Raw genomic sequence first — 25,849 nt, 5'->3', positions numbered from 1 at the left:
ATCGCGTTCGCTGCCTACCCCTTCTCCGGCGACCCTCAACCTTTCCCAACATCAAATCTTTCTCCAGCGACTCCTCTCTTCTCATCAGATGACCAAAGTAGCTGAGCTTTAACTTTAGAATTTGACCCTCCAATGAGCAGTCAGGGTTTATGGTCGACAATATCGACTGATTTGATCTTCTGGCAGTCCATGGAACTCTTAAGAGTCTTCGCCAGCACCACAATTCAAACGCGTCAATTCTTCGGCGGTCAGCCTTTTTCACAGTCCAACTCTCGCATCCATACATCACAACTGGAAAGACCATAGCACGGGTTATACGGATCTTGGTTGGTAGACTAATGTCTCTGCTCTTTACTAGGCGGTCAAGGCTAACCATTGCTCTCTTTCCCAGAAGCAGGCGTCTCCTAATTTCATGGCTGCAGTCTCCTTCCGAGGTAATCTTGGCGCCCAAGAACAGAAAATCTGTAACAGCTTCCACTTCTTGTCCATTGATGCTCCAGGACTTGATAGGGCAAGACGCCATGATCTTCGTCTTTTTAATGTTCAGTTTAAGCCCAAACTTCTCACTCTCTTCTTGTACGCGCATCAGAAGTCTCTTGAGTTCCACTTCACTTTCTGCCATTAAAGTGGTATCATCCGCATATCTAAGGTTGTTGATACGTTTTCCAGCAATCTTCACTCCAGCTGAAGACTCGTCCAGACCGGCCTTCCTCATGATGCACTCTGCATATAGGTTAAATAGACAGGGCGACAGTATGCAGCCTTGCCTCACCCCTTTCTCAATCGGAAACCAATCAGTAAGGCCATGCCCAGTTCTGACTGTGGCCTCTTGCCCTTCATAAAGGTTCCTGAGGAGACAGATGAGGTGAATTGGAACTCCCATCTCTTGGAGAGCTTGCCACAATCTGCTGTGATCTACGCAGTCAAACGCTTTAGCATAATCAATAAAGCAGTAGTAAATGGGTTTCTGGAACTCTCTTGCTTTTTCCATGATCCAGCGAAGGTTGGCAATTTGGTCTCTAGTTCCTCTGCCCTTGCGAAACCCAGCTTGCACGTCCGGAAGCTCCCGATCCACATACTGCTGCAGCCTACCTTGCAGGATTTTTAACATCACCTTGCTAGCATGCGAAATAAGCGCGATCGTGCGGTAGTTGGAACAATCTTTGGCACTGCCTTTCTTTGGAATGGGGATGTAAACTGACCTCCTCCAATCCTGTGGCCACTGCAGGGTTGTCCAAATCTTTTTACATAATGTATGCAGTGTGTTAACAGCGTCGTGGTTGAGGTTTTGAAGCAACTCAGCTGGAATACCATCAATTCCGCTAGCTTTGTTCTTAGCAAGGCTGGCTAAGGCCCATTCAACTTCATTCTTCAGGATGCCCGGCTCGAGATCAGTAATCACAACCGTCCTATGTTGGGTTTGCACATCCGGGTCCTTCTTGTACAGTTCTTCTGTGTATTCCTGCCACCTCTTCTTTATCTCTGAGGCTTCAGTGAGGTCCTTGCCTTGTCTGTCCTTTATCACGCCCAGCTTAGCACAGAAGCTTCCTTTGATATCTTTGATTGTCTTATACAGAGCTCTTGTGTTCCTTAATTGGCTGTTGTCCTCAACTGCTTGACACTGTATGTTCAGGAAGGCATTTTTATCTCTCCTTGCTATTTTCTGAAACTCCGCATTGAGAACCTTGTATCTTTCTCTTTCCCCCATACCTTTTGCCATCCTCCTTTCCTCAGCTATTTGCAAAGCCTCTTCAGATAACCAGTTTGCTTTTTTGCATTTCTTTTGCTTTGGAACTACCTTAGTAGCAACTTCTTGTATTATGTCACGAACATCAGTCCACATCTCTTCGGGCTCTTTGTCTTCTAGATCTAATTCTTGAAATCGATTCCTCACTTCCACAGCATATTCTAATGGAATCTGATCCAGATCATACCTGAAATGCCTTCTAGTTTTCTGCGTTTTCCTCAATCGAAGCTTAATTTTGGCAACAAGAAGCTGATGATCGGTGCCACAATCGGCCCCAGGCCTTGTTTTTACTGCTTGTATCGCGCTTCTCCATCTCTGCCGGCAAATAATATAATCGATCTGATTCCTGTACAGACCGTCCGGTGAAATCCATGTGTACAGGCGCCTCTTGTGCTGTTGAAAATGAGTATTCGCTATGGTCAGGTTGTTTTCTTGACAGAACTCTACTAGCCTCTGCCCAGCTTCATTTGGCTCACCAAGACCGAACTTGCCTGTAATTCCGGATATTTCTTCACTCCCGACCTTAGCATTCCAGTCACCTATGAGAAAAACGACGTCTGATGATGGGGTGCGGTCTAAAAGGCATTGTAGGTCCGCATAAAATTTCTCAACGTCAGCTTCTTCAGCAGCAGTGGTCGGTGCATAGACTTGGATAACTGTTATGTTGAAAGGGTGACCTTCGATCCGAAGTGAAATCATTCGGTCGTTTTTGGGGTTGTACCCTAGCACTGCTTTGCCCATTCTTCTGCTTACTATGAGAGCGACCCCATTCCTTCTCTTGGATTCGTGCCCACAATAAAAGACATAATGGTCGCCGGAGTTAAATTCTCCCATTCCGGTCCACTTGAGCTCGCTGATACCCAAGATATCAATGTTCAATCTGTCCATTTCTCGCTTGACGATATCCAGTTTACCTTGCGTCATAGATCTTACATTCCATGTTGCTATGTGATATATCTCCTTGCAACATCGGACTTTCCGGTCGCTTCCCGACACATCCACAACTGAGCGTCCTTTTGGCTTTAGCCCAGCCGCTTCATTCGTCCTGGAGCTACTAGGAATCGCCCTTTGTTCATCCCCAGTAACATGTGGGACGCCTTCCAACCTGGGGGGCTCATCTTCCGGCGCCATATCGATAATGGTATTGTGACTGGCCATAGGGTTTTCTTGGCAGGAAATACTGGAGTGGGTTGCCATTACCTTCTCCAGTGAATCACATTTTGTCAGAACTCTCTGCCGTGACCTGTCTATCTTGGGTGGCCCTACACAGCAGAGCTCACGACTTCATCGAGTTTCGCAAGCCCCTCCGCCACGACAAGGCAGTGATCCATGAAGGGGCCGAAAATGCAATCCCTAACCAGAACAGAATTTGACCACCCTGGCTCGGCTCAGTATTTGGTCACAGCCTCCTATGAATAATCTAAAAAAAAATCCCTGGTTGCCAGTCTCAAGCGGCTGCGAAGCAACTGACCACGGCGGCGGTTTGGCCTGCAACGCAGCAAAGGGTGCCAATAATCTGGCTCCGGACAGGCCGCCATTGGATACTGACCCTGACAACGTTTAACGGTAGAACTCTAGCTAGTGAAGCTAGTTTAGCAGTACGGTTAGAGTAATTAGAGGGCATGAAATTGGATGTGATTGGGCTTAGTGAGGTTAGGAGGCCAAATGAGGCATAAGGGCGGACATGTATTGTGTTATCGAGGTTTACCAGAGAGACGAGAACTATATGGGTAGGGTTTCTTGTCAATAAATATATAGCTGGCAATATAGAGGAATTCTATAGCATTAATGAGAGGGCGGCCGGCATCGTAATTCAGCTGTATAAGCGGTATAATCTGAAGGTTGTACAGGCCGACGCACCTACATGTAGTCATAATGACTAAGCAGTGGAAAGCTTCTACAAAGATAAGTTAAATTGGTTCACAGGAAGGGAAAGGCGCAGTAACTGTCACACTTGCTCTGTGGACACCCGAACCGCGCCGTAGGGGAAGGGAGGAAGGTGGGAATGAAAGTGGAAAGAGAGAAAGAGGAGCCGTAGTGGAGGGCTACGGAATAATTTCGACCACCTGGGGATCTTTAACGTGCGCTGACATCGCACAGCACACGGACGCCACTTCGTTTCGCCTCCATCGAAACGCAGCCGCCGCGGTCGGGTTCGAACCCGGGAACTCCGGCACAGTAGTCGGGCGTCTTACCACTGCACCACCCCGGCGGGGCTTCTACAAAGATGCAGAATCGCCATTGCGGAAAGGAAAGATGCAGTATATTGTACCAATGGGCGACTTCAATGCCAAGGTAGGGAAAAAAAAATGCCGACGATTACGCTACTTCCTAATGCGAAATTTGCGCGCAGCTTATCAGCTGTTTCACCTTTTCAGTAGATTTAGAGCAAGACACGTAGTACAATTACAGACAACTTTTTAAAATTTTTCACACGTATTCCTTCAAGAAAACTCCACTAACAGTTCTTGGCTGATATGAATTAAGCTTTGTGGTCAGAGAAATGAAGAGAGCAATTAAGTTATTGGGATGTTGCGGGAGGTAGCGCGTGGGCCCATAGGAACGTTGCGCGACTGACTGATCCATAACTACAGCGCAAGCGACAGGACAGAGATGAAGGAGGGACACCACACAGCGCTGGATCACACCACAGGAGGATCACCACACTGTTATGATCATCAAAAACACCAACTCGCCCAACAAATGCTTTTGACTGATGCCGCTGATGCCGCTAGCGAGTGAAGCGAATGTGACTGCGTTTCGGCCTGGGATGCACGCACCGTGATCCGCTGATAGCGAGCGAGCCGGCGTTTCGGCAACCGGAGAGCACCCTTGCCGCCACGCAGGAAGAGGGAGGGGGGGGGGGGAGGAATTTCGCGCAGCAATCTAATAACATCCAATAACACGCACGGTCGCCGCCACGGAGGAAGCGCGAAGGGGGCGGGGGAAGAAGCGCGCGCTGCCCCAGCTGCGGAGCAGGTTACAGGGACAACGCCGGCGACGCCGACGCCAGCGCCAACCACGAGGCGAAACGCAGGAACGGGAGCCAAACAGCTGCGCTCTAAAAACAGGCAGGAGACCAGGCAGTGGGTGAATATGGCATTGGTTCTATAGAATAGCAGGGGGGAGCTACTAGTTGAGTTTGCAAAGCGCAATAACTTAAGAATCATGAATACCTTCTTCAGCAAATGGAGGAACCGGAAGTGGACATGGAAAAGTCCTAACGGGAAGACTGAAAATGAAATTGACTTCATACTGTGTTCTAACCCCACCATTATGCAGGATATAGAGGCAATTGGGAAAGTGCAATGCAGTGACCACACGATGGTAAGGTCCCGAACTAGTCTAAGTCTGAAAAAGGAACGAAACAGATTAGTGAGAAAGAAGTCCATCAACGAATTAGCAGTGAAGGGGAAGGCAGAAGAGTTCAGGATCTCGCTGCAGAATAGATATTCAGCTCTAACCGAGGGTGACATTAGCCTAGAAGCAATGAAAAATAATTTCAGAGATATCATTACTGAGGGTGCTGTAGAAGTAGGCGGAAGGACAGTTAGAGAAGATACCGGTAAGCTGTCTTAGAAGACAAAAGATTTGATTAAGGAAAGCCAAAGTATGAATGCTTCCAACCCAACAGACAGGATAGAACTGGCAGATATATCAAAGCTAACCAGTAAGTGTAAAGGGAAGTATAACATGGGGAAAATTGAGCATATTCTAAAGAACGAGGGTCGCCTTAAAGCAGTGAAGAGAACATTTGGCCAAGGAAAAAATCAGATGCATGTGCTAAGGGACAAGGTGGGCTAAGTCATCACAAATATGGACAAGATTGTTAAAGTAGCCGAGGAGTTCTATACTGATCTATATAGTAGCTGAAGTAGTCAGGTCAATAATGAGATAGGCAGTCGTGAAAAGAAATCAGACGTTCCGCCAGTGACGAAGGACTAGGTGGTTAAGAAAGCTTTAGAAATTATGAAAAGGAGGAAATATTCGCTAATATTCAGGACATTGGGAATGCCACTGATCGCTTGGCGGATGGTGCTCTGAAAGATTTCGGCTTCACTGCTGATGCCAAAGTTTTGGCGTTTGTAGCGAAACAAGCCAACATGTGTCGAGAACGTTATGAGCTCGAAGCAGTGTCAAGTTCCAACTCATGATATCCATTCTTCAGATCAACATTTTAGAATACTGTTGCTCTATTGAAGGCAAAAATGATGTCATGTACTGTTTGACAGAAATGTCGTTCACGTTGATGGCAGTGTTCACATCATGTATGTCAATGTACATTCGAATTTCATCAGGCTGATGTGGTTTAGGCACAGTAACCGCAGGGGACATCCACTTGTAGGTATTATGGCTAGCTTAATGATGTCTTCCGACAGGAAGCGTTCAAGTTCTTTTTCTGTGGCGTCACATAAGGCAAACAGGATACGCATGTGTGGTTGCGCAAGAGGTAGGACAGTGCTGCCCTCAAAGAGGTTAACTTGCTCGTCTTTGAGCTTTCCAACTCCACTGAACAACTTGGGGAATGTTTCCACGATTGACTTGTCAGCTGGACAGTCATCAACTCGGTATGTGATTTGGACAAGCCCCAGGTTCGATGCTGCTGTGAAGCTTAAGAGTGGTGCACATTCCTGGAATGACAAAAATGTCTTATTCGATGAACTTCACTTTGTATTTCATTGTGACAGAGACTTTGTAGAGACTTTGCCTAGAAGTTCAACTGGAGACGTTGCTTTCTATGGGAACACTCTGATGGATGTTTTCTGTAGGTAAAAGATTTAGGTAAAAGATGTTCAGTCATCCTTGCTAATGGACACGGTTACACCTGAGCCGATTAGGAAAGTAAAATGCCCATTGACAGTGACAACGGCTTTTGGACATGAGCTAGCTTGAGGGGAAGTCAAGACAACAAAAATGTGCTCTTCGCTGGTTGAACTAGTCACAGGTGGCTGCATACTGTCTAGTACTTGAGATTTTCTTACGGCACACTGCCCGGTAGTTCCTGCTGGAATCATTGCTGTAATCCATTGCTTGAATAATTCTCTTCGTTGAACGGCAGAGACGTGCAAAGTGACCAACCTTGTCACATGCAAGGCATGTTTTTCCCTAAGCAGCACAACTAGATCATAGGACTTGGTGAGGCCACTTGTCGCTGCAGTTACGACAATCTGCTGATGAGACATGAAATCATTGCAGCTTGTAGATCTGTTGTGCCATCGGTTGTCCACTATGGTGTTGGCCGTGATGATGTCCTTCGTCCTTCCTTGTGCGCTGCGAGCTCTGTTGAGTAGCTGTCGACGTTCTTCTCGATTTCTGACTTATCACGTTCGACGTTCTCGAGCATCCTCCCTTGATTGAGTAAGTCCTGTAAAGTAAGGGAGTGAAGCATGCCTTGTTTTCGGAGGCGAGGTGATGTTATGGCGAGGATGATTTGATTTTTGACTTCAAGGTCGACTTTTTCAAAGTTACGGGGGCGAAATAGCTGCCGGAGGCACGTGTAGAAGGCGTCCAGTTACTCACCAATGTTTCGCTGAGCTTGACGAAATTTGTAGATTGCAAATGGTGGCTCTACTCGCGGAGCAAAATAAGCATCCAGTTTCGTTAGTACGGCATCGTATATAGGCGTCGATGTGCTCTGCGAGGTCTGAGTTCTGCTTGTGGCCGTTGCAACTGCAGCTTGCGTTGAGCTGACAGGGAGTGAGCGAAAGATGTCGTAGACTTCTTCGCCTGCGTAGTGCAGAAGAGCTTTCTTCCGAACATCTGCCGTAATATCACAGGCCCAAAGAAAGTTCCCGAGCCTCTATCCACTTGGTCCATTCGTGACCGCTATTGCTGTCGTCGTTAGCGCGAAAGTCAAAACTTGGTGGGAGCACATGGACCATGCCTTTGATTGCTGGTTGCCGCTTGCCACCGAAGAACGATACTACCGATTGACTACTTGTTTGGTAGTCACAGATGAAAAAGCACTTCGGACTCCGTTGTGGTGTTGCCGTGGGTTCGGATGAGTTTGAATTTATTGACTGATTGATTGGGCAAGACTCCACTGATACGGATTTGTTGGTTAGGCCGCCAGGTTTTATTACTGTTCATTGTGGCCAGCCGAATATCTACATTTGGCTACATGCGGGTTGTGAACGCTGCACCTTGAAATGCCCCATCTTTCATGCAACATCTTGGTGAGACTTTTGATTAAGTAAGTTAATCAATGAACCAGTAAATCCTTAATCTACATGGCACAGATCAAATTCAATTTCGCCTCAGTTTCAATTAAAACTGAAGTTGGCGCTTGTAGATACACTTCCGCTTTCTGATCACACATGCAACGAGGACGTTCACAATAAACGGCGTCTTTGTGAGCTAGAGAAGACCAGACCAAACAATTTAAGACATCATAATCATCAGCCGAATTCGCTGTAATTCGTGTGTGCCCACGAATTCGGAGTGTGATTCCAGCAGTTATGATATACCTCCATTCATTCACATCTAACGCCGTGATCATGGAGTAATTTATTTATTTTATTTTATTTATTTACCAAATACTGCAGGCCCTAACTGGGCCCTAGCAGGAGGGGCGAAAAGAATACAATGCAATAAAATATGAATTCATCAAAACTAACATACTAAAAACAAGTGACAAGCAAATTACGATAAGACATGTTGAACACTAACAAGAAAATATACACCAATATGATACACGACTATGGTTAGTACGAGATTTAAGATCTTGACGTAACAAATTTAAATCAAATGCACAAAAAAGATTTTTCAACTCAATTTTATCGGCCAGAAGCGCTGTCTTTTGAGACGACAACATAACTAGGAGCAGCCAGAGCACTGCCTTTTACTGAGAAAATTATTGCATGAAGTCGAGGCCTTCGGTGCCCCAATAGAATGTGCAGATATTGTTGGCTGGCACTGCTCTTTGCCTCTGCTTCCGAATAACAACATTCCGAATTTCCACAGTTGTCGCAGTGGTTCCACCAGCTGTCCCTTCAAGGACCGACCAGCGGCGATAAAGGACCCGCCCCGGACGCTTTCCAGTACATGCAAGCCTCAGTGGTAAGAATACGCTTTACAACACTACACCCATGATATATTCTTCATTCCGGAAGGAACTGCCCATGCTGATAGAGGGTGAGTGGAAGGTCGTATGTTCCAGTGCATATCAGAGGCTTGCAGTGGAGTTTTGATTACAGGGTGGCGCCACCTCGTGACGGGCAAGAAAAATCTGACAGGGTATTACATCATCGGCTCTACATATATGCTGCAGTGGGTATCTCGCAGGCTTTCTACGTCGAATCGCGCTTCTTTCTGCACCTTTGTGAGTGCGAGAAGGCTCGTAATCTCTCATGCACATCATTGTGAACTTGCAGTAGCCGGACATTTAAAAACGAAGCGCTGCGACTATCGGCGAAATGTTTCAAGCATGCGGCATCGATTTTGCCGTGTACCACTACGCATCCAAACATCGTCACCGCCGCTATTGCCGCTTGCTTCGTAGGGGCCACGGACAAGTTAACAATTTCATCGTTCGACTCTAGTGCTGTCTTGCATAGCCGCACAAAGCGGGATACGGTGTGATTGGTACGGGCGATGCGGTGTATGCATGCACTGGTTCAAGAGAAACGCCGCTCGTCTGTTCAAAGTTGAAATATATAGCATACAGCTAACTATGCACGCGTGTTTATTCATGATAGCGAGCGAAACCGTCCGTCATATTACTGTTTCCGGCAGCTGCGCAATAAAAAAAAAACGACTGCACGTAGTACGTCAAGCAGCAAATAGTTAGGAAAACAAACTAAAGCTTACTTAAAACTTTATCTATCTCATTGAAAACTGCCATTCATTTTCAAGAGGAAACAGCAATAGGCGGCATTTGGTTCATATTTTAACTAATAACTACTAAGCAGCTGACCATAGCTTTTCGATCATTAAATGCACCGTGTTCATGAGCTGAAAGAGCGGTCTAATATAGTCTCCACTCAGCCAACGGGCAACAGCTCTTGCACGAAAGCTGCAGTTACACAACTTAAAGGCGACTGGCAGTCAAGCAGTGGAGCAAGGTCAGCGCGCTTTCATTGATATCTGTGCATAACAACGAACACCGGAACTTCTGCTGGGGCATAATTCGACGTTCCTGCAGACCAAGCTTCAGCTTTCTTTGCGACGTTCTAGTACGTGGACTTTATTTCCAAAAATATTACGAGCGCGACTTGTCAAGTAAACGGGGAGTAAAAAGCAAAAAAAAAAAAAAAAAAGAAAGAAAGAAAGAAAAAATCACTGCAGGATCAACATACAAGTTCAGGGACATGCATGTCTTGAACGGAAACTCAAGTGGCCCATGCACGGCCGGCGCAAGGTGCCTATCGGAAGGGAGAGGGGTTATTTACGTTGCCTATCCCTGTTGGGGTTTCGTCTATTCGCGTTCCTCAGTTTGTTGCATGTAAAGCTTTCATAGAGCTGCACGTATTCGCATGACACTCGCTGGCTATATCGACTAGCAGCACGCCGAGACTTCGTTTCCGATTTCTGCACGTCGTATGACGCCTGACCTTGGGTTGTTCCTTCTTTTTCCCATGGTGACAACCCTGAAAGGATTTGCAGCGCCTTAAATTCTTCGTAATTTAAACATAACCCAAATGAAAGCAGCGAATCCATACCGACTGCATGCTTTCGGATACAGACGCCGGAGATTTGTACTACCCAACATAAGCCTAGAGGGTGCTTTTTAGCCCCGTTTTCCTGGCGCCCCCAGGGCAGCTCAAGACGCCTATTGCCAGCCGCGAAGACGACCAAACAAGTGTGATGCGAGAATGCCGACGGAAAATGGGAAAAATTTCAAAGCTTGAGCGCGAAGTGCAACACAAATTCAATGTAAAATATCCTCCGTCTTGGGCTTCATTGAAGGAGTGTTCAAGAAAATTAATACAGGACAGGCAAAATAGTTCATTAAGCCCCAAAGCGACAGTCATATACAACGTGACCCAGCTAAGGCGGGAGTAGGGTTGAAAAAATTCCCAAGCGTTCTTCCTAACCTAAATAACTGGTGTTGTTAGGAGACATGTGAAGTACCCATTAGTATTTTTATTTTCGTTCCACATGCACGAAATCCGGTTCTTATTAGACCACTTTAACGGTGCTGGCGAATGATCTATTCGCAGGGCCCTGTAGGACCACGTGGAATTCCAGGACCCCCTGGACCTCCCGTAAGTGGCTGAAACTTGCATATATATCAGCGCATTTTGTTACCGCCTTTTACGCATGGCATCATGCATTTTTTCTGTGTGTGTGTTTAACAATATCGAGAATGAACAGCTCTACTACTGCACATCTCTAAAAGAAGCTTAAGTCCAGCTCACAAGATGTCATAATTAATTGCGGGGACTTTGCCTTTATTACCGCTTGCGGAAGATAGGTCATACAGATGCTCCTGCTAGTGTCAATAAATGTTGGGTTTAGATGAGCAGCTTCGGCATAAATGTTGAAAAATATTTCAAACCACCAAAAAACGACGCCGTATTAGCTTTTCACCCTGTGAACACCTGAACCAGGGTAGGAGGAATGATGAAGCAAGAAGCAAAATGTGACTAGTAACAAGAAGCGTTAATGCAAGGGTCATAGAAAATGTTTGCGGCGCCGTGCCAACAGAATGGCATTAGTCCACATTTCAACTGTTACTATACTAACAACAAATATAGAGAGCGTCATTAGAAATAGAAAGGGAAGTACGACAGAGAGAGGCAGCAATACTGCCGTAGATATTTGGGAGTTACAAGGGCGGAAAAAATATTGAAGAAGACATCTCCTACTCTAGTGCTCGTACACGGATATTAAGTGCTATTTTTGGTGGGACTGCTAGCACCGCTGTTCATGAGACAGCCGTTTCTAAGAGGCAGAGAGGAACCCGTGCAGGAGCAAAATGTGCACGTGTGCTTCGTCAATTTCGTCGTCTCGTTCTGAAAACACTTCCCACAATCGGAGACGGGGTGGCTGACATATATACTACCAGTTGTCTTTAAAGCTTGGGTCAGGAATATTATTAGTGCGCAAATAAAGGATCTTGATGGCGTCAAGGATTACGGCAAAGGGCACACGCGAGCGCTGGACAGTTTTTGGCAAGCGCTTCGACAAGTCAGGCTTCGGTTATGATCAGCTGGAAAACGGACTTGCTGCGGGAAATACGCGCCACGCTTACTGTCGTGTGTGCGTTTCAGAGCTACATTTTAGGAAGATCATTATTGCGAACTTTGGAAGACCTTACTCCACCGGCGTTTCGCGGCCGTAAGGTTTGTTAAAAATGGGCTTGACTAAATTTCACATTCATCACACTTCAATTAGCTTCGCCGACTACGCACAGAGGAGAGAGCTTCGATGAGGTTCGTCATCGCGGGGCGGCTTTGGAAGAGCTTATTGTTTTAGAAAAGCCTGATGAGAGTACCCTAATTTTTACTACTGCATAAAATACTCTGCTCAAGAGTGATCAGCGGCTTGCGAGAATGCGCGGCACCGCTTGCTGCTGCGAGATTGAAAGAAGATGAACAAACTTGGAGAAAGCAGGCAGTTTGCCAGCCGAACGGGCTGCAGCCGCCTCGCCGGCGTTGAGTATGTTGTCCGCTCTGGCAGTCGAAGAAATGTTCTTCCCGCGAGCTGGCTCCGCTCCAGATTCACCTAGGACCAGCAGTCTTTAGCGGGTTTGTCTTTATAGACCGGTGAGGGCACAAATCTGCATTCAGTTATCCCACCCTGAACATGAAGACAACTGGTTTCCGAACAAATATTCGGCAGTGAACGGCCGCTCTTATCGCACTGTTTTGAATCTCCATAATGATGTCGATGCAAAGTCCCCAAACAAGGCCAGGCTGCGGAGATCCCGCTCACCAGTACAACTGAAACCAGTGATGACGACTGAAGTAGTCATGTGCCATATAGCTTCCTTTTGGATGAAGACCTTGGGATATAAAGAACATTTTTTTCCAGAATAAAGCTTGTGGAGAGATGTCTGCTGAAAGTAATTTGTTGCAATGTCCTTGAGTTGCTAACTTCACGCAGTTGTTAGTTCAAACAATTATCTTGCGGATATCGAGAAATACAGTCCTTTATGAAATATAAGGAATAAAAAGCCCAAATGTTGGTTATCAGCGGCAAGCTTTGCTGCCCACTTGGGCGTTTCTGAGTGATTGACTGTACCAATTTTCCTTCTTTTCCAACAGGGCCCTCAAGGTTTCCAAGGATTGCGTGGTGAATCCGGCGAAAGTGGTCCGCCGGTAAAGTCTCGCATCTACTTTCACTGTGCCGGACCCTTGTTTCTTGAAGCCACATCCTTATCTAGCGCAGTTGGTGTTTTTGCGAAGCTTCGTAAAATGAGCCCATAAGACAGAATGCTGTCCTTCTTGTCACGGGTAATGTAGTAGCCTCTTCATTTTAATAAAGACATTTCGTTGGCGCTAAATGGCTTGACCAAATCAATTTAATCTATGCTATCGCCACGCCTGAATGTTCTCATCATGCGGTACAAGTACTCAAGAAATTAAAATGGCTCTTAGCGCAAGGGAAATGAAACCCAAAGCTTTATATTAAAGGCTCATAATTCTACACGATGAAAAAGCGCGCACTGAACGGATAAAGATGCGCCATGAGGAGACAACGTATCGCGAATTCTCAATATGCTGCCATGTTTTGTCTTCGGAGCAATATCAATTCGCTTCTGAAAGGGTCTCTCTTCTATCGAAGTCATCCAGTCATGTAAGTTTAGTTTACTCATTAGGTGGAGAGAACCCATTCCTGTCTATAAGGGCAAACGGATAGCACAAAAAGCAGTCTTAAGAGAAGGATTAAGAAAACATCGCCGATAACCTATTATTGTAAGTCACTCCGCAAGATGCATGTGCTTGTTTAGGCATGTTCAAGACATCGCGTGTTTGTATTTCAACGTGGTGACGCGATCACATGAATGTAAAAAAAAAAATGCAAGCCTGACCTAAACTTTTTCTTCTGCTATTTATGCAGACGTATCATGAGCATACAGTGTTGACAGCAGGTCATTGTCTTCCGCAACAATTAAAGTGACGAAATGGGCACTGAGGCCTGTTGTGCACGACCTCAATTCGTAGTTTGCCTTTTTTTATTATTATTATGATGAGTTTTATGTTTGTTTCTTTTAACAGGGGCCTCCAGGGCCGCAAGGAGAGAGGGGACTCCCTGGAATTCCTGGCAAAGACGTGAGTCGTTGCCTACGCTAGAGCGGCAAATCATAAGCAGCCCTTCCATGCCCAGAAAGTGTAGTATAAAAAACAGGACACAGGCTGACGCGATTGTTGCAAAAGACTCCCGTCATGCCATCCAAACAGCCCACAAGCTTAATTTTATCACGATATATTGCTGAGAGCGTCGGTTTCCAAACATTCCGGAACGAACAGCACGTACTGGAGACGGACGACGAACAGAGGTGCGACACATATACACTGGACTAAGAACTTTATTTCAGGAAGTATCGAACAGCACTTTTATTACTTGGGAGAAAGTTTAGACTAAAACATGCTTAAGACCTGCATCCGTGACGTTGTACAATGATTTAACGAGGCAATAACCGCAAAGACTCCACCTTGTTCTTTAGTTGTCAACAGCACAGGAGGTAACAAGCCAGAAAAAAAAATATAAACGCCAACTGCAAAGGGGAGAAGCTCGAAAAGCTCGAAGATGCCTAAATACAAGAGCTAGTTGAAACGGGTTGAAAGGATGTCAACAAGACAACCACGGCAAGAAATGTAAAATCCGGAAGTGAAGTCAGAAAATAGAGCGAGAAAGGAAAGGTAAAATTAACCTAGTAGAAGCAGTGCAGGGAAGCCTATACGCAACTTGTTTAAAATGACTGGGATAAAACCGCTGTAAACAATTAAAGGCTGATACTACAAAAAAAAAAAAGCTTGCGAGGCGAGGGAAAAACAAGAATGTGAAAATTGACTTGTGCGAAACCAACTCTACCCAACGCAGCTTAACACGAAGCCAAGATCACTAAAAATAGGATGGCGCTAAGAACTTTCCTGATTTTATTTTTCGTATTTCTGTAAAACAACATCCCGCATTAGCGACAGGCGCCCGCACTGTTTATAAGAGGCCCCGCGTAACACAAGAGGGTGGTGGCGGGGCTTCACGAGAGTTACTGACGACACAACGCACACACAAGAGATCGCGCGATACAATCTCTTGTGGCGGCCTCGGCCACCTGCGTGCTATCTGCTGCATATTGAGGACACAGCGATAAGGCACTCATTCTTGAAGTAGGCGCGAAATGACGCTATCGGTATCAGTAAAAATTAATTTCGTCGTTGCCTGAAACGATGAGGAATTAAACAATGAAGAATACACCACATACACCACCACATAAAACATGAAGAAACCACTGAATAAAAATTTATAATAATTGTGCACTGCAAAAGAAACGTGAATGAATGTAAATACAGACCATAAGACCGTAAGCAGTGAGCACCGTGTGTAGAAGGCACATACTTCTGTGCATGTTTTACAAAAAATATTCTCTGTTTCTTGAGGATAACAGCGCGGGAAACAGGACGGGAGCACAAGATTAGAGGACGACACAACATCGCTCGTTGTGTCGTCCTCTAATCTTGGGCTCCCGTCCTGTGTCCGTCCCGTCCCAAGCTGCTATTCTAGCTAACTACATTCTCTGTTTGTCACTTGTTTTACAGAAGGTTTAAAATTCCATCACCAAGTTAACAGAAGTTCACAGACTTCCTTCTTCATCAATACAGTCTTCGAGATGCTTGTTTCTTATTGCGTAAAAGACTTCCATGAAATTGTCCAATTTTCCTTCTTGGTATTCTAATATCCAGTTGCGCAAGTTCTAATGTGTGGGTGTTCTCTGGGTTACAGCCCAACTGAAGAGCTATACTTAAAAAAAAAAAATCTTCAATATTTTACCGACTGAACCTCAACGGCAGGATAAAACAGCTTAACATACACTACAGATGTTTAAAACCAACATCTCGCTTCAAACTGTCATCAGAAACGAACGCCTTCGTATATCGACCCCGAGTATCACGGACGATTGGCGCATACCTTTCTTTTTTTTGTCTGAGTGTCGCTAAGAAATACGCGGTCTGCTCATACACGGAGTACAATGACTGCTCCTCGTTTTGACACTGCCTTAGTGGGAGTGTTCCGCCAATGCTAATGAAGGAAGTAAGGGGCAATCTATTTGAAATGACCTTGCTGGAAGTCGATTATATATGTTGAATTTTGCAGAACCAGCAAGAAATGGCTTACTGTGCAATAGCGCTGCTACAATATTACGTGACGACAAATGCTACACAGTTTATATCTGATAGCATAACGAGGCATTGCTTCATCACTCACGTATTTGGCACACGCAGTTCGAGGTCAATGCTAGTGTAGCAGCAACATTGATTTCAAAGTACAGTTATTCCACGCCCTTCAATAAGCGTCCGCAATACTAACAAAAAGTCAATTGTACAATAGCTGTATGAAAGCACAGTAAATAACATGTTATTGGTGCATAGCCTTTTTTATCAGCACTTGTGAATTGTGAAGGCTAACCTAGACACCTTTACCTTTTCTTATCCTGCAACCAGGGCGACGCGGGAGAGGACGGCCGGCTCGGACCACAAGGCCCACCAGGTCCAATGGTACGTGCTGACTTCTTTGCGAACTCACAGATGGTAGCGGAATCGCAGTGCTTGGATCTGTGGCACTGACATTGAAGCGCACTCATTTTCTAACCAACTATCTGGGCGCAGTAAACTTAGTTTGAAACGTTATTTAGCGCTTGCCACGAAGCAGTAATGTGTCCACATGTACACGCTTGCTCCTTCTACATTTATTAGACGTCAAGACGTCGGTAGAGTACTCGCATGACCACGCACCTTTTTTAAACCCACGATACACGCATCCACTAAACTGGCTGGAAAAAGACATTTTCAGGGATGCTTTGAAAAAGTTTCGTGTAGTTTAATACGCGAGTGAATAATGCACACGATCGTGTAGCCTCCCGAGGAAGCTCTTGGTAATAATAGAAAACAGCCGAGAGGTAGCTGTCTCAGATCCAGTTAAACATTTTGAACAAGCACCTTCGCTTTCTTATAATATTGAACGGCGTCAAAAACTAATCCGATATTATGACTTGACAAGCAGGCAAACTGTAAATGTGTCAGCTTCTGTGTACATAGCTAACTGTCATTCTGTTCTATTGCAGGGAGCCCGTGGTCTACCTGGAATGCCCGGACTTCCTGGTGCAAAGGGACACAGGGTAAGTGCAGATTCATTTGCTTACAACGAATGAGAATACGCTGCATGTATACAACAATGCTGTAGATCACTAAACCTTCGTATTTGACCACATCTACCTCTGTGAGCAATGGGTCTCCTTGTTCCAGCCGTTGCGGAGAGACTCTCAATGGTCACTTTTTCAGCTTCCTTAATAGACGCTTATTGGTCCTTTGAAGCCAAGAATCTAACTGACAAAGAGGGGAGTGGTTTGTTTGTTTGGTTCATGGATCATGGCACATACCCACGAAGAGAAAAATTGGCCAGGGTTCAGTGAGGAGAGCCATATTATTCCCACCAGCACGTATCCTTTAATATTATTCTTATTATTTTTCGGTCTCGTGCAATTCTGCGCTGTTCGGTTCACCTCGCATGCTGAGGAATCTGATCGATTCAAAAGGTAGTGGGCATTTGGACTTCTGATCTTGTTACTGTGCAGAAACACAATTATCTCGCTTCTATTACAAACCGCAGGTTCGTCGATTAACAGTACGCTGTCACTGCAATCCCTGTCGCAGTTACAGAACCATATGAGGCAAATGATGTGACGTCGTAACCTCGTGATTCAGATACATCCGTGGCCTAGGGCACCACTCCTTCAGACAATCATATTCCTGTCTTACGATTATGCATGTGTATAGAGCATGGCCGACCTCCAGGTGACGACAAGTGGTGCTAAGTTAGCGGTTTTCCGGCTACAGTTAGCGGGTTTTTACACTGTTCAGAGGGCAAAAATGTTGTTTTACGGCAGATAGTTTTTAGTAGTTCTGTTCTCTTGTAGGTTTCTTTTTTTGGCAGTTTTAGGTGGTCGTACAATTTTGTTCATATAGTGCAAGTTCTTGAAATATTACATTTTCTGCAAAAGGACTTCGCTGTGAGCTAGTGACATATCAGTGGTTTATCTATTTATTTAAGAATGCTGCAGCCCTATTCAGAGGCTATAGCAGGGGTGGGTCAAAGTGTCGGATATTGGAAAATGCACAATACACCTCGAATTCATTCATACGGCATTTTAACGCTATCGTCGAGTCTGTTGCTGCCAGGCATGCGGTCCGGCATGGGGCCCGTCAATATGGGCATAAATGCGGGAAAAAAGTAGGTGCAGTATCCTATGCTTCGAGACTGGATACTTGTAGTTCCAAATACAAATAAACGCTGTTTATGTAGTTAAAGAGGAGGAGGAGGAGGAAAAACTTTTATGTCATATTTCCTTATCTTCCTGAGTGGAGCCTTCAGTCGTCCAGGGATTCATGTGCCGCCTCGATCCTGCAGGGCCGCCAGGGCAGCTGTCGCTGGCCTTGCGGGTTGGTGAAGTGGTTTCAGGAAGAAATAAATGCATCTCAGTCCGTAATTTCATTGGCCACTGCAATTTTCTCAGCCTGCTCGATTAGCCGGCGTTGGTGGTTCGGCTCCGTGCTGGGCAAGGCATCTTTCCAAGAGGAGAGGGTGGGGTTAGTTTATAGGTGGAATGCCACCGGGTGGTTTTGGGCAGGCACAAACAGAATGATATAGTATAGGTTGATGTTGTTGGCAGGCGGGGCATTTCTCTGGGTAGCGGGTGGGGAAGAACAAATGTTTGTGGTACAGATTTGTATACACTTGAGTCTGCAGTTGACGCCATGCCACAGCTTCGGCCTTGGTGACTGTTAGGTGCGGCGGTTGCAGTGTTCTTCTTGTGTTGTGTACGGTAATATAGTGTAATGTGGCTGTAAGGCTGTAGAGCTGTGCTGGCGTCCTCTGTGTCGACTTCCCCTCCGCTTCCGTCGCCAGCGCCCGGAAGGTTGCTGCTCGGGCGAGCGCCTGCACACTCTCGTTGCCGTAAAGGGAGGCGTGGCCAGGGGTCCAAACGATTTTAACGATGGGAAATGTGTCAGAGTGTATAGGTTTGTTAAAGAGCCGTTGATGAGGGCTACGCAAAAATAAATCGCTGCCATTCAATTGCATTAAAGATGTCCACTCTTGTAAGCTAGAACAGCCGTTGGAGCACAACCACATTCTGAGACGAATTGAACAGTACAGCGATGCTTCCGACAAAATCCTTTCTCCGAGCTGGTCGAGTTTCCCCTCTCCTTGCTGATACTGGCCTAGTGGAATGTTCAGTCATCTACACATAAGCAAACGCATGTTTAGTCAACTAAACATTAGCAAATGTAAACAGGGAACCTCATGTCAACAAAGATGACAAAGTGTACTGCATATTAGAAGTGATAGTTCATTTCTGTGTGTACATGCATTTGTTTTCATTTTTCATCCCCGATACTGACCTTCAAATGAGGGTTGACAATATTCCTAAATTCCATAGTAATTAATTGAGCCGGACTGCGAAGGCTGAGAAAAGTTTGCTCGAACTGCTCGCAATTGTAGTTCAGAAGATCGGTGCGATAAGGAGGTGTCCTTTGGCAGCAGCGCTGGAATCTCTCCTTGAGCCGGTGGTAGGAGCGGAAGTCGCCCGCAAAATGCTCGGCAAACCAAAATGAAGGAGGTGTGGTTTTTCTCCGGGGAAAAGGGCCTGAAGTCAGCATCTTGTAGTGGAGAAATATGGTAGTGCTTTTTCAAATTTAGCAAAAACCCGCAGGAAGAAGGTGAGGAACTTCTGAAAATTAAATGTTCGTATTTGCAAGTTCCTAGTCAATAATAAAAAGGGCTTTCTGGTATATTTTAGTAGACAATATGTGATTTGCAGAAAAATAAACATAATCAAATGCGCAATATTTGCTTCTTTTCTTTTTTCTTTTTTTTGGTGCAAATACTGTACTTGGTTAGGTTTGGGGCTCCCTGTGGCGGATTTCCTATTTCTGTGGCAATTCTGGTGCCGGCCGTTTTCTCGACGTTTGCGTGAGAACTGTAAAGCAGCCGTGCTTCATAAAGTTTTCCGTGTGGTGTTATATCGTTTCTAGCTACATATAGCATATATCCTCCAGCCAAGTTGGGGCCCAGCTCGCGAGAGGGGTTCTAACCGACGACACAGGTACCTCCAACACTATGCCTTACCCTACTTCCGTATCGAAATTGTGATGCTACCATTCGTCGTACAGCGTTCCTGGTGGCGTCATACGCTTTTTGGCTAAATGCAACATGCATCATGAAGCGAAGTCGGAGTCTAGATTACTACACAGATTGGAGGCGACGCCATGTATACCGCCAACTGCATGCATTCAAATCGAGAATTTGGCGACTGCGGCCCTAAGACGCAGCGTGAAACATGACAGTCGATGCCCTGTATATGCGCAAACGCATACCCCGGCTACAGTACCAGCAGACAAAATTTAATGCTTGTCGAGAACTTCAATAAAACGTTCTTCTGCAGGACGATAAGGATTTCTCATTCCTACTAAATGTTGCGGACTTTTCAGTTTTAATACAACATTCGGCCGCATTTATTTCCTTGGCTTAAAATAACTAACCAGAAAGGTGGAATTTTTCGTGTCAGTTTTGCTCTTTGACGTCGTTTCTGTGTGGCATATATCGATGCATCAGCAAATGGTATCGTCAATTGGGACAGCCAACCTACAGATGTAGGTGGGTGTTTATGAGATTGACACATCTTCAGATTATAAAAGATACGTAAAGGTTGAGGAAACAAATATTCTTCAATGAAAAAAAAAAGAGGAAAACGATTTCCTTCCCTTGTAGAACACTGGTAGACAACATGATTCTCGCTAAAAGAATGGGTCCCTTTAAATGAAATTCAGGCAGTCTTAGAGTGCTTCTGGTTGCGATTAGGCAATGAGAATTTTCTTTTTTTTATGTGTTCTCTGCAGCTAGCTACTTACGTGGCTTTACTGAATCGAAACAAATGCTGCTAATGCTAGGTCAATTAATTTGGCCGTGGGGATTAACGTTTTTAATGGCGCTCCCACACATGAGCAGACCATGTGGCCGCAAAGCATGAGGCGGGAATAGCTATTAAATTTCCAGTTCAAAGGCACCATCGGTTCCTTTCTTCCTGCGCACATCTAGCGAAAGGCCCGTGTTTTTCATATAGGCTTTCGTGTTACTCTCGTTAGGTTAGGGTATGACTCCTAATCATAACCGGATGGAAAGGAAAACGAAACGCGCAAAGATACAGAGGACGGAGGAGATTAGCTCCGACAACGGAATCGTATGTACGAAAAAAATAAACGCTGCTAAGAACAGTAAAAAACGCGATGACATCAAGGAGGCCTCACGGTTCACTTTTCAGCATTACAGACGCTTGAAAAATACGTTTAATCCTCTTTTGCCGAGTGTATTTACTCTGTTTTGTGACCAGCTGCTTCTTTTTGCCAGAAAGCGCAACCGCATGGCTGAGAAGTGGCGCTTTACAATCCATGTGAAGAGAGAAAAAGGTTAACAACTATTTTTAGGGAAACGCACCATTTTTGCTGCAACGAAAGCGACTAAACTTGATATACAGGCTGCATTTGTCTCTAAATGCTTTTCATCTGACGGCATTAGTTTGGTCTATTTTCTTATAAGTTCATTTTTAGGGTGCGCACCTAATATGTTTCCCGACGAACTGCGCAGTTTTGCCGGTAGTGCAGGTTAGTTGAGTGCTTCAAAGTTCTGACAAATTCTACGCAATTTCCTACCATCAATTCGACCGAAATGTTTCAAAACAACCTGGTCGTTTAAAACAGCTTCCCACAAATGAATTCGTTGGTATGTCTGTATCAACTTATTCCGTGTCATACGCCTTGCGGAATATCATAAGAATAAATTAGTTAAGGGGAATACCTTGAACGCTTCCTCAAATCATAAACAGTCTTTAGTGAGGGGTTTGCTGTCCAATGACGACGAATTCATAACAGCAGCCTGTGCTTCATCCTTTAGTTTTAGCATTTGGTAGACGGCAGTCAATATTATTTCGGCTGTCAGGGCCACATGCAAGCAGGGGACACGTTCACGATGGCAATTTGTCGATACGTGAAGTTATTTTCTTGTAGCGTCCAGCTTTCTGGGATAGCTTTTAAATGTGAGGCATCTGTGGGATTTCGTAAGATAATATTATGCACATGTCGGTGGGGACGGTCAAAGCATCCTGTGCGTAGCGTAAAGGTGTGCTCGCACCGAGAAGTTATAATTTTATACCAACTAAAACTACGGGTATCGCAATTCCGGGTCAGCAAATATAAAATATTTGAAAATACTTTCCTGAACATATTCATAGAAATGGTCAAATATTTTAATGCGCAGCAAAATTTTGCTGCTGCGCCATTCCGTTTCATTAGGCGGCCGCGTTGAACGCAATAGCGTTTTGAACAGCTGAGCAACCACCTGCTCTCTAGTTCGCAGACGACACTGCACATGTAACAGACATATAGATGTAAGATTAGATTCCCAACGTAAGCGTAAGGGCCTGCATAAAGATCACTCCTATATTTCCCAGTATCAGCAGTTTGTGAACCATGACCAATGAGCTGAATAAGCATACTAGTGCTGTTGTGTTATTTCTGTTGCATTCCTGTTCACATTTTAGCATTATGGGTAATTATATAATTATTAATACGAAATTCACGATGATCCTACTATAGTTTAAACTTGAAGTCGGAGTGCAACAATTTTGCTTTAACATGTTCGTGCTTCAATATTCGTTGGCCCAACTAAGACATATCGGTGTTTCTTAAGTAATAGGAGAGGGCCATGGTCGGTTCAAGGAATTTTACCCAAGATACCGTACAAACCACACACTCAAACCTGGCACACTACATCGTTGTACATCGGCTGCTCTTATATTCTTTCCTTTAGGGATTTCCAGGTCTGGATGGCGCTAAAGGAGAGCAGGGCCTTCCAGGTGATAAAGTAAGTTTGTCTGCGATCACTGTTTGGTTAAAAAGTGTGTTCAGACCTTCCTCCTTTGGAAGCTCATCCGCTTGCACTTGCAATAATAATGTGTGCATGTATTCATCTACTTCACCGTACGAGGCAAGCTAAGCTTAAGCATGAATGGCTACAACTGTAAATGGTGAAATAATTATGCATGAACAAAATGGGGGAAAATATGAGTTTTGCTCTGCAAATTATAAACTGCGGCTCCTTGATAGAAATCATGTTGTTCCGCTACAGACCTATACGTGCGCGCGAGTGTGTTTGTGCGCATGTGCGTACGAGCGTGTGTACGTGCGCACGCACACGCGTGCGCGCGGTTTGGTACTCAGGACCGGTATATTGAAAAACAAAAAATTCTGTCTCTTTCAGGGGTCGATGGGATCTCCAGGCAAGCCAGGGCCACCTGGACCTATTGTGAGTCTTTGCATGGGAAACATTTCCTACCACGTGTCGTTGATGACATCGCTGCCTTCGGTTATTGCTACTTCCCTGTATTGAGCACTACATATGTAAAGGAAACATAGATCGTTCGCACTCAGGAATCACGTTGCGTCATTGATCACAAATTTTTCTAGAAAACTGTGTTTTGTATTTGCTGGTGCCTCGACTGTGGTGGCAAGATAAAGAGGCATAGTAACGTTATTTAACAATATGAGCACATAAATTTCAATTACTTGTACAGTAGCCGAAGAAGCAACAACAACTTCCTAAACGAATGCGCCATGCAGTGAGGATTTGTTGAAGACTGTCACATTTTAATGGTCACCAAAGTACCTGCTGGTAAAGTTATTGTGGAATGGTCCAAAATTATTTAAATGATCACTTTTCATTTTCTACAAGAGCCGGCACTCATCCAGCTTGCCCATAGTCATCGCTGCTTATATCTTTACGCACGTTTCCCTCTCTTCCCACGTTTGGTGCCATGGTAGCAGCAGCGGCTCACCTCCGACGGTTTCATCTGTCGGAATAATCGTCATGTGAGACGATAAGTTTGCTGATATATGATTCACGAATTATAAGCACTGCTTATAGATAACCTATTCTAATCTGGCCTATTTTTGCAAGCGTGATTGTTGTTCCTGAAATTATTGGCAAATTTGACCTTTGTTCGGCCCAACTCTAACGTCTGAATTTAAGGACGGGTTTAATGGTGCGTTGCGCCACTCGCTGATGTACTGCTCGCGTTGCGTTACAAATGTACATAGGGACAAATACCGATCGTTTTCTAACACGTCGTGTGTAGTGCACTAAAACATAGGGATGCGAAAAAGCCTCTGCAAAACCTTATGCATAATTTGTAAAGTCTTCATTCTTGTTGTCGTTGGTGGAATAGCGTTACCAAATGTGTTGCTACGTAAAAAAAAAAAAAAAAAAAAGCGAAATCATTTGGACATTTATTGCAGTGATTTGCACGTACTCTAAAAACTAATTACTGATTTCATTTTATTATTTTAGTGGTTTTCGGCACGTGTTTGATTCTATGCTGACAGAGCCTGCATCGGTAATTCTGCATTCTTTTAAGAATTAAAATCCTGTGATGCAAGTCAAATGAAGACCGCATATATTGAAGGTATTTCGGGTAGTTACAGCCATGGCATAGCTCATTTGTGGCCCGAACCTTCGCAGGGGCCGGCCGGACCACGCGGGGAGCGTGGGAGAGACGGACCCCCGGGCCCACCGGTGAGTGCGTGCATTAATGCGATGGATTTGTTTTCACGCATTGTAATACAGCGGCTCTCTCTCTCTTACTTCGGTCCCTCGATCATCCCTTCACGGTACTCCTCTTCAGAGCACTAACTCAGAGAGATGATGTTACCGCACCTTTAGGTTCCCTACTTGTACGCACGAGCGATCACGCGCGCGCATGCACCAGCGTCTAGTTGGGCTATGCTGGGCCTCTGAGACCAGCATTTTTAAGCACATTGCGACATTCTAGCGTTTTCTTGAGGGACGTGAATCGTCTCTTAGATCCTCAACAGATGCATCTTGTATAAAAACAAAGAAAATTGCAAATCCGAATGCAAAGAAAGGACACGAGATTTATTGACTTTTTTTTTTTTTTATGAGTCGCGACTTCACAATGCACACAGAGGCTCCGTTTGAAGGGTATCGATTGCGGAAAGCCGCTGTGAATAAAAAGGAGACCGTTTAGAGCCACGGCTCTGCGATGAGCGCTTCCTTTTACTAGGAACACAATGCTGTGAGGATATTTGCAACGAATTATCGGCGGGGTGTCGAGAAACGGGAATGCTTGCGACAAAAAGAGGTGGCGACATTTACTGTGTAACTGTTGCTACGACCAATGGCCTCACCCGCTTTGAATTGGATGCTATGTCCCATCTGTTGGAGCAGACGGAGCTAAAAATAGGACTGTGAGGATTGGTCGCGTGAATGACTGAATTTACTTGCTTCGTTTTTCTTGCGCTTGTGGAACCTAGCCGTGCTATTTAGTCTAAAATTTCGAGTTAAATGGGCTGAAAAGGACATTTCTCAGATTGGCCTACAATCGGTGCTTTGATATTTCTGCTTGAAGTTCAGGTTTCAGACAATTCGCCATGATATTGGTTAATAATAAATATAGGTATATTAAAGTCCTTATGGTTAAAGGGCAACTCAAACGATTTTAGAATTAACTGAATTAAATGAGTGGAATGTACGAAAGTGGGAAGTTCATCACGACAAGTCGCTTTGGGATAGAATTTAAATTGATGACCTAATCATTAGATGAAGCTATTTTGTAGTTTAGACTCTTCCGCAGCGCAAAGATGATGACGTCTTCTGAAGAGACGATGCATCTTCAACGCATAAACATTTGCACTCAGCAAGAGAACCAACGCGAACCAAGGTCAAGGTCAAGAGGCTTTGTTTGGCAGCATCGAGCGATTCACAAAATGCGTTTGGCGGAAGTAATCGAAATTTTAAATGTAAGCGATGATAACGTCATTGTTCAGCTTCTCCGTATTGCTGTGGTGATATGAGGAGAAGCCTGTATAT

At 44.9% G+C, this 25,849-nt stretch overlaps 1 protein-coding gene across 1 annotated transcript in view; it reads left to right on the top strand.

Annotated features, from left to right (window-relative positions):
- The window catches only part of LOC146187110 (uncharacterized), a 151,646-nt gene that overhangs the window by 40,117 nt on the left and 85,680 nt on the right, over window positions 1-25,849 (top strand). Inside the window, exons 7-15 of the mRNA XM_084608182.1 lie at window positions 8,711-8,806; window positions 10,909-10,953; window positions 12,958-13,011; window positions 13,912-13,965; window positions 16,357-16,410; window positions 16,977-17,030; window positions 22,775-22,828; window positions 23,225-23,269; window positions 24,482-24,535. Coding sequence (XP_084464308.1) covers window positions 8,711-8,806; window positions 10,909-10,953; window positions 12,958-13,011; window positions 13,912-13,965; window positions 16,357-16,410; window positions 16,977-17,030; window positions 22,775-22,828; window positions 23,225-23,269; window positions 24,482-24,535 — 510 coding nt within the window. The remainder of the gene's footprint in view (window positions 1-8,710; window positions 8,807-10,908; window positions 10,954-12,957; window positions 13,012-13,911; window positions 13,966-16,356; window positions 16,411-16,976; window positions 17,031-22,774; window positions 22,829-23,224; window positions 23,270-24,481; window positions 24,536-25,849) is intronic.

This window comes from Amblyomma maculatum, chromosome 6 (genome assembly GCF_055883805.1).
Source record: "Amblyomma maculatum isolate TAMU_Amacu chromosome 6, ASM5588380v1, whole genome shotgun sequence".
In the NCBI taxonomy this organism is placed as follows: Eukaryota; Metazoa; Arthropoda; class Arachnida; order Ixodida; family Ixodidae; genus Amblyomma; species Amblyomma maculatum.
The sequence above is the reverse complement of the archived record's forward strand: the minus strand, read 5'-3'. Positions and strand labels throughout refer to the sequence as shown.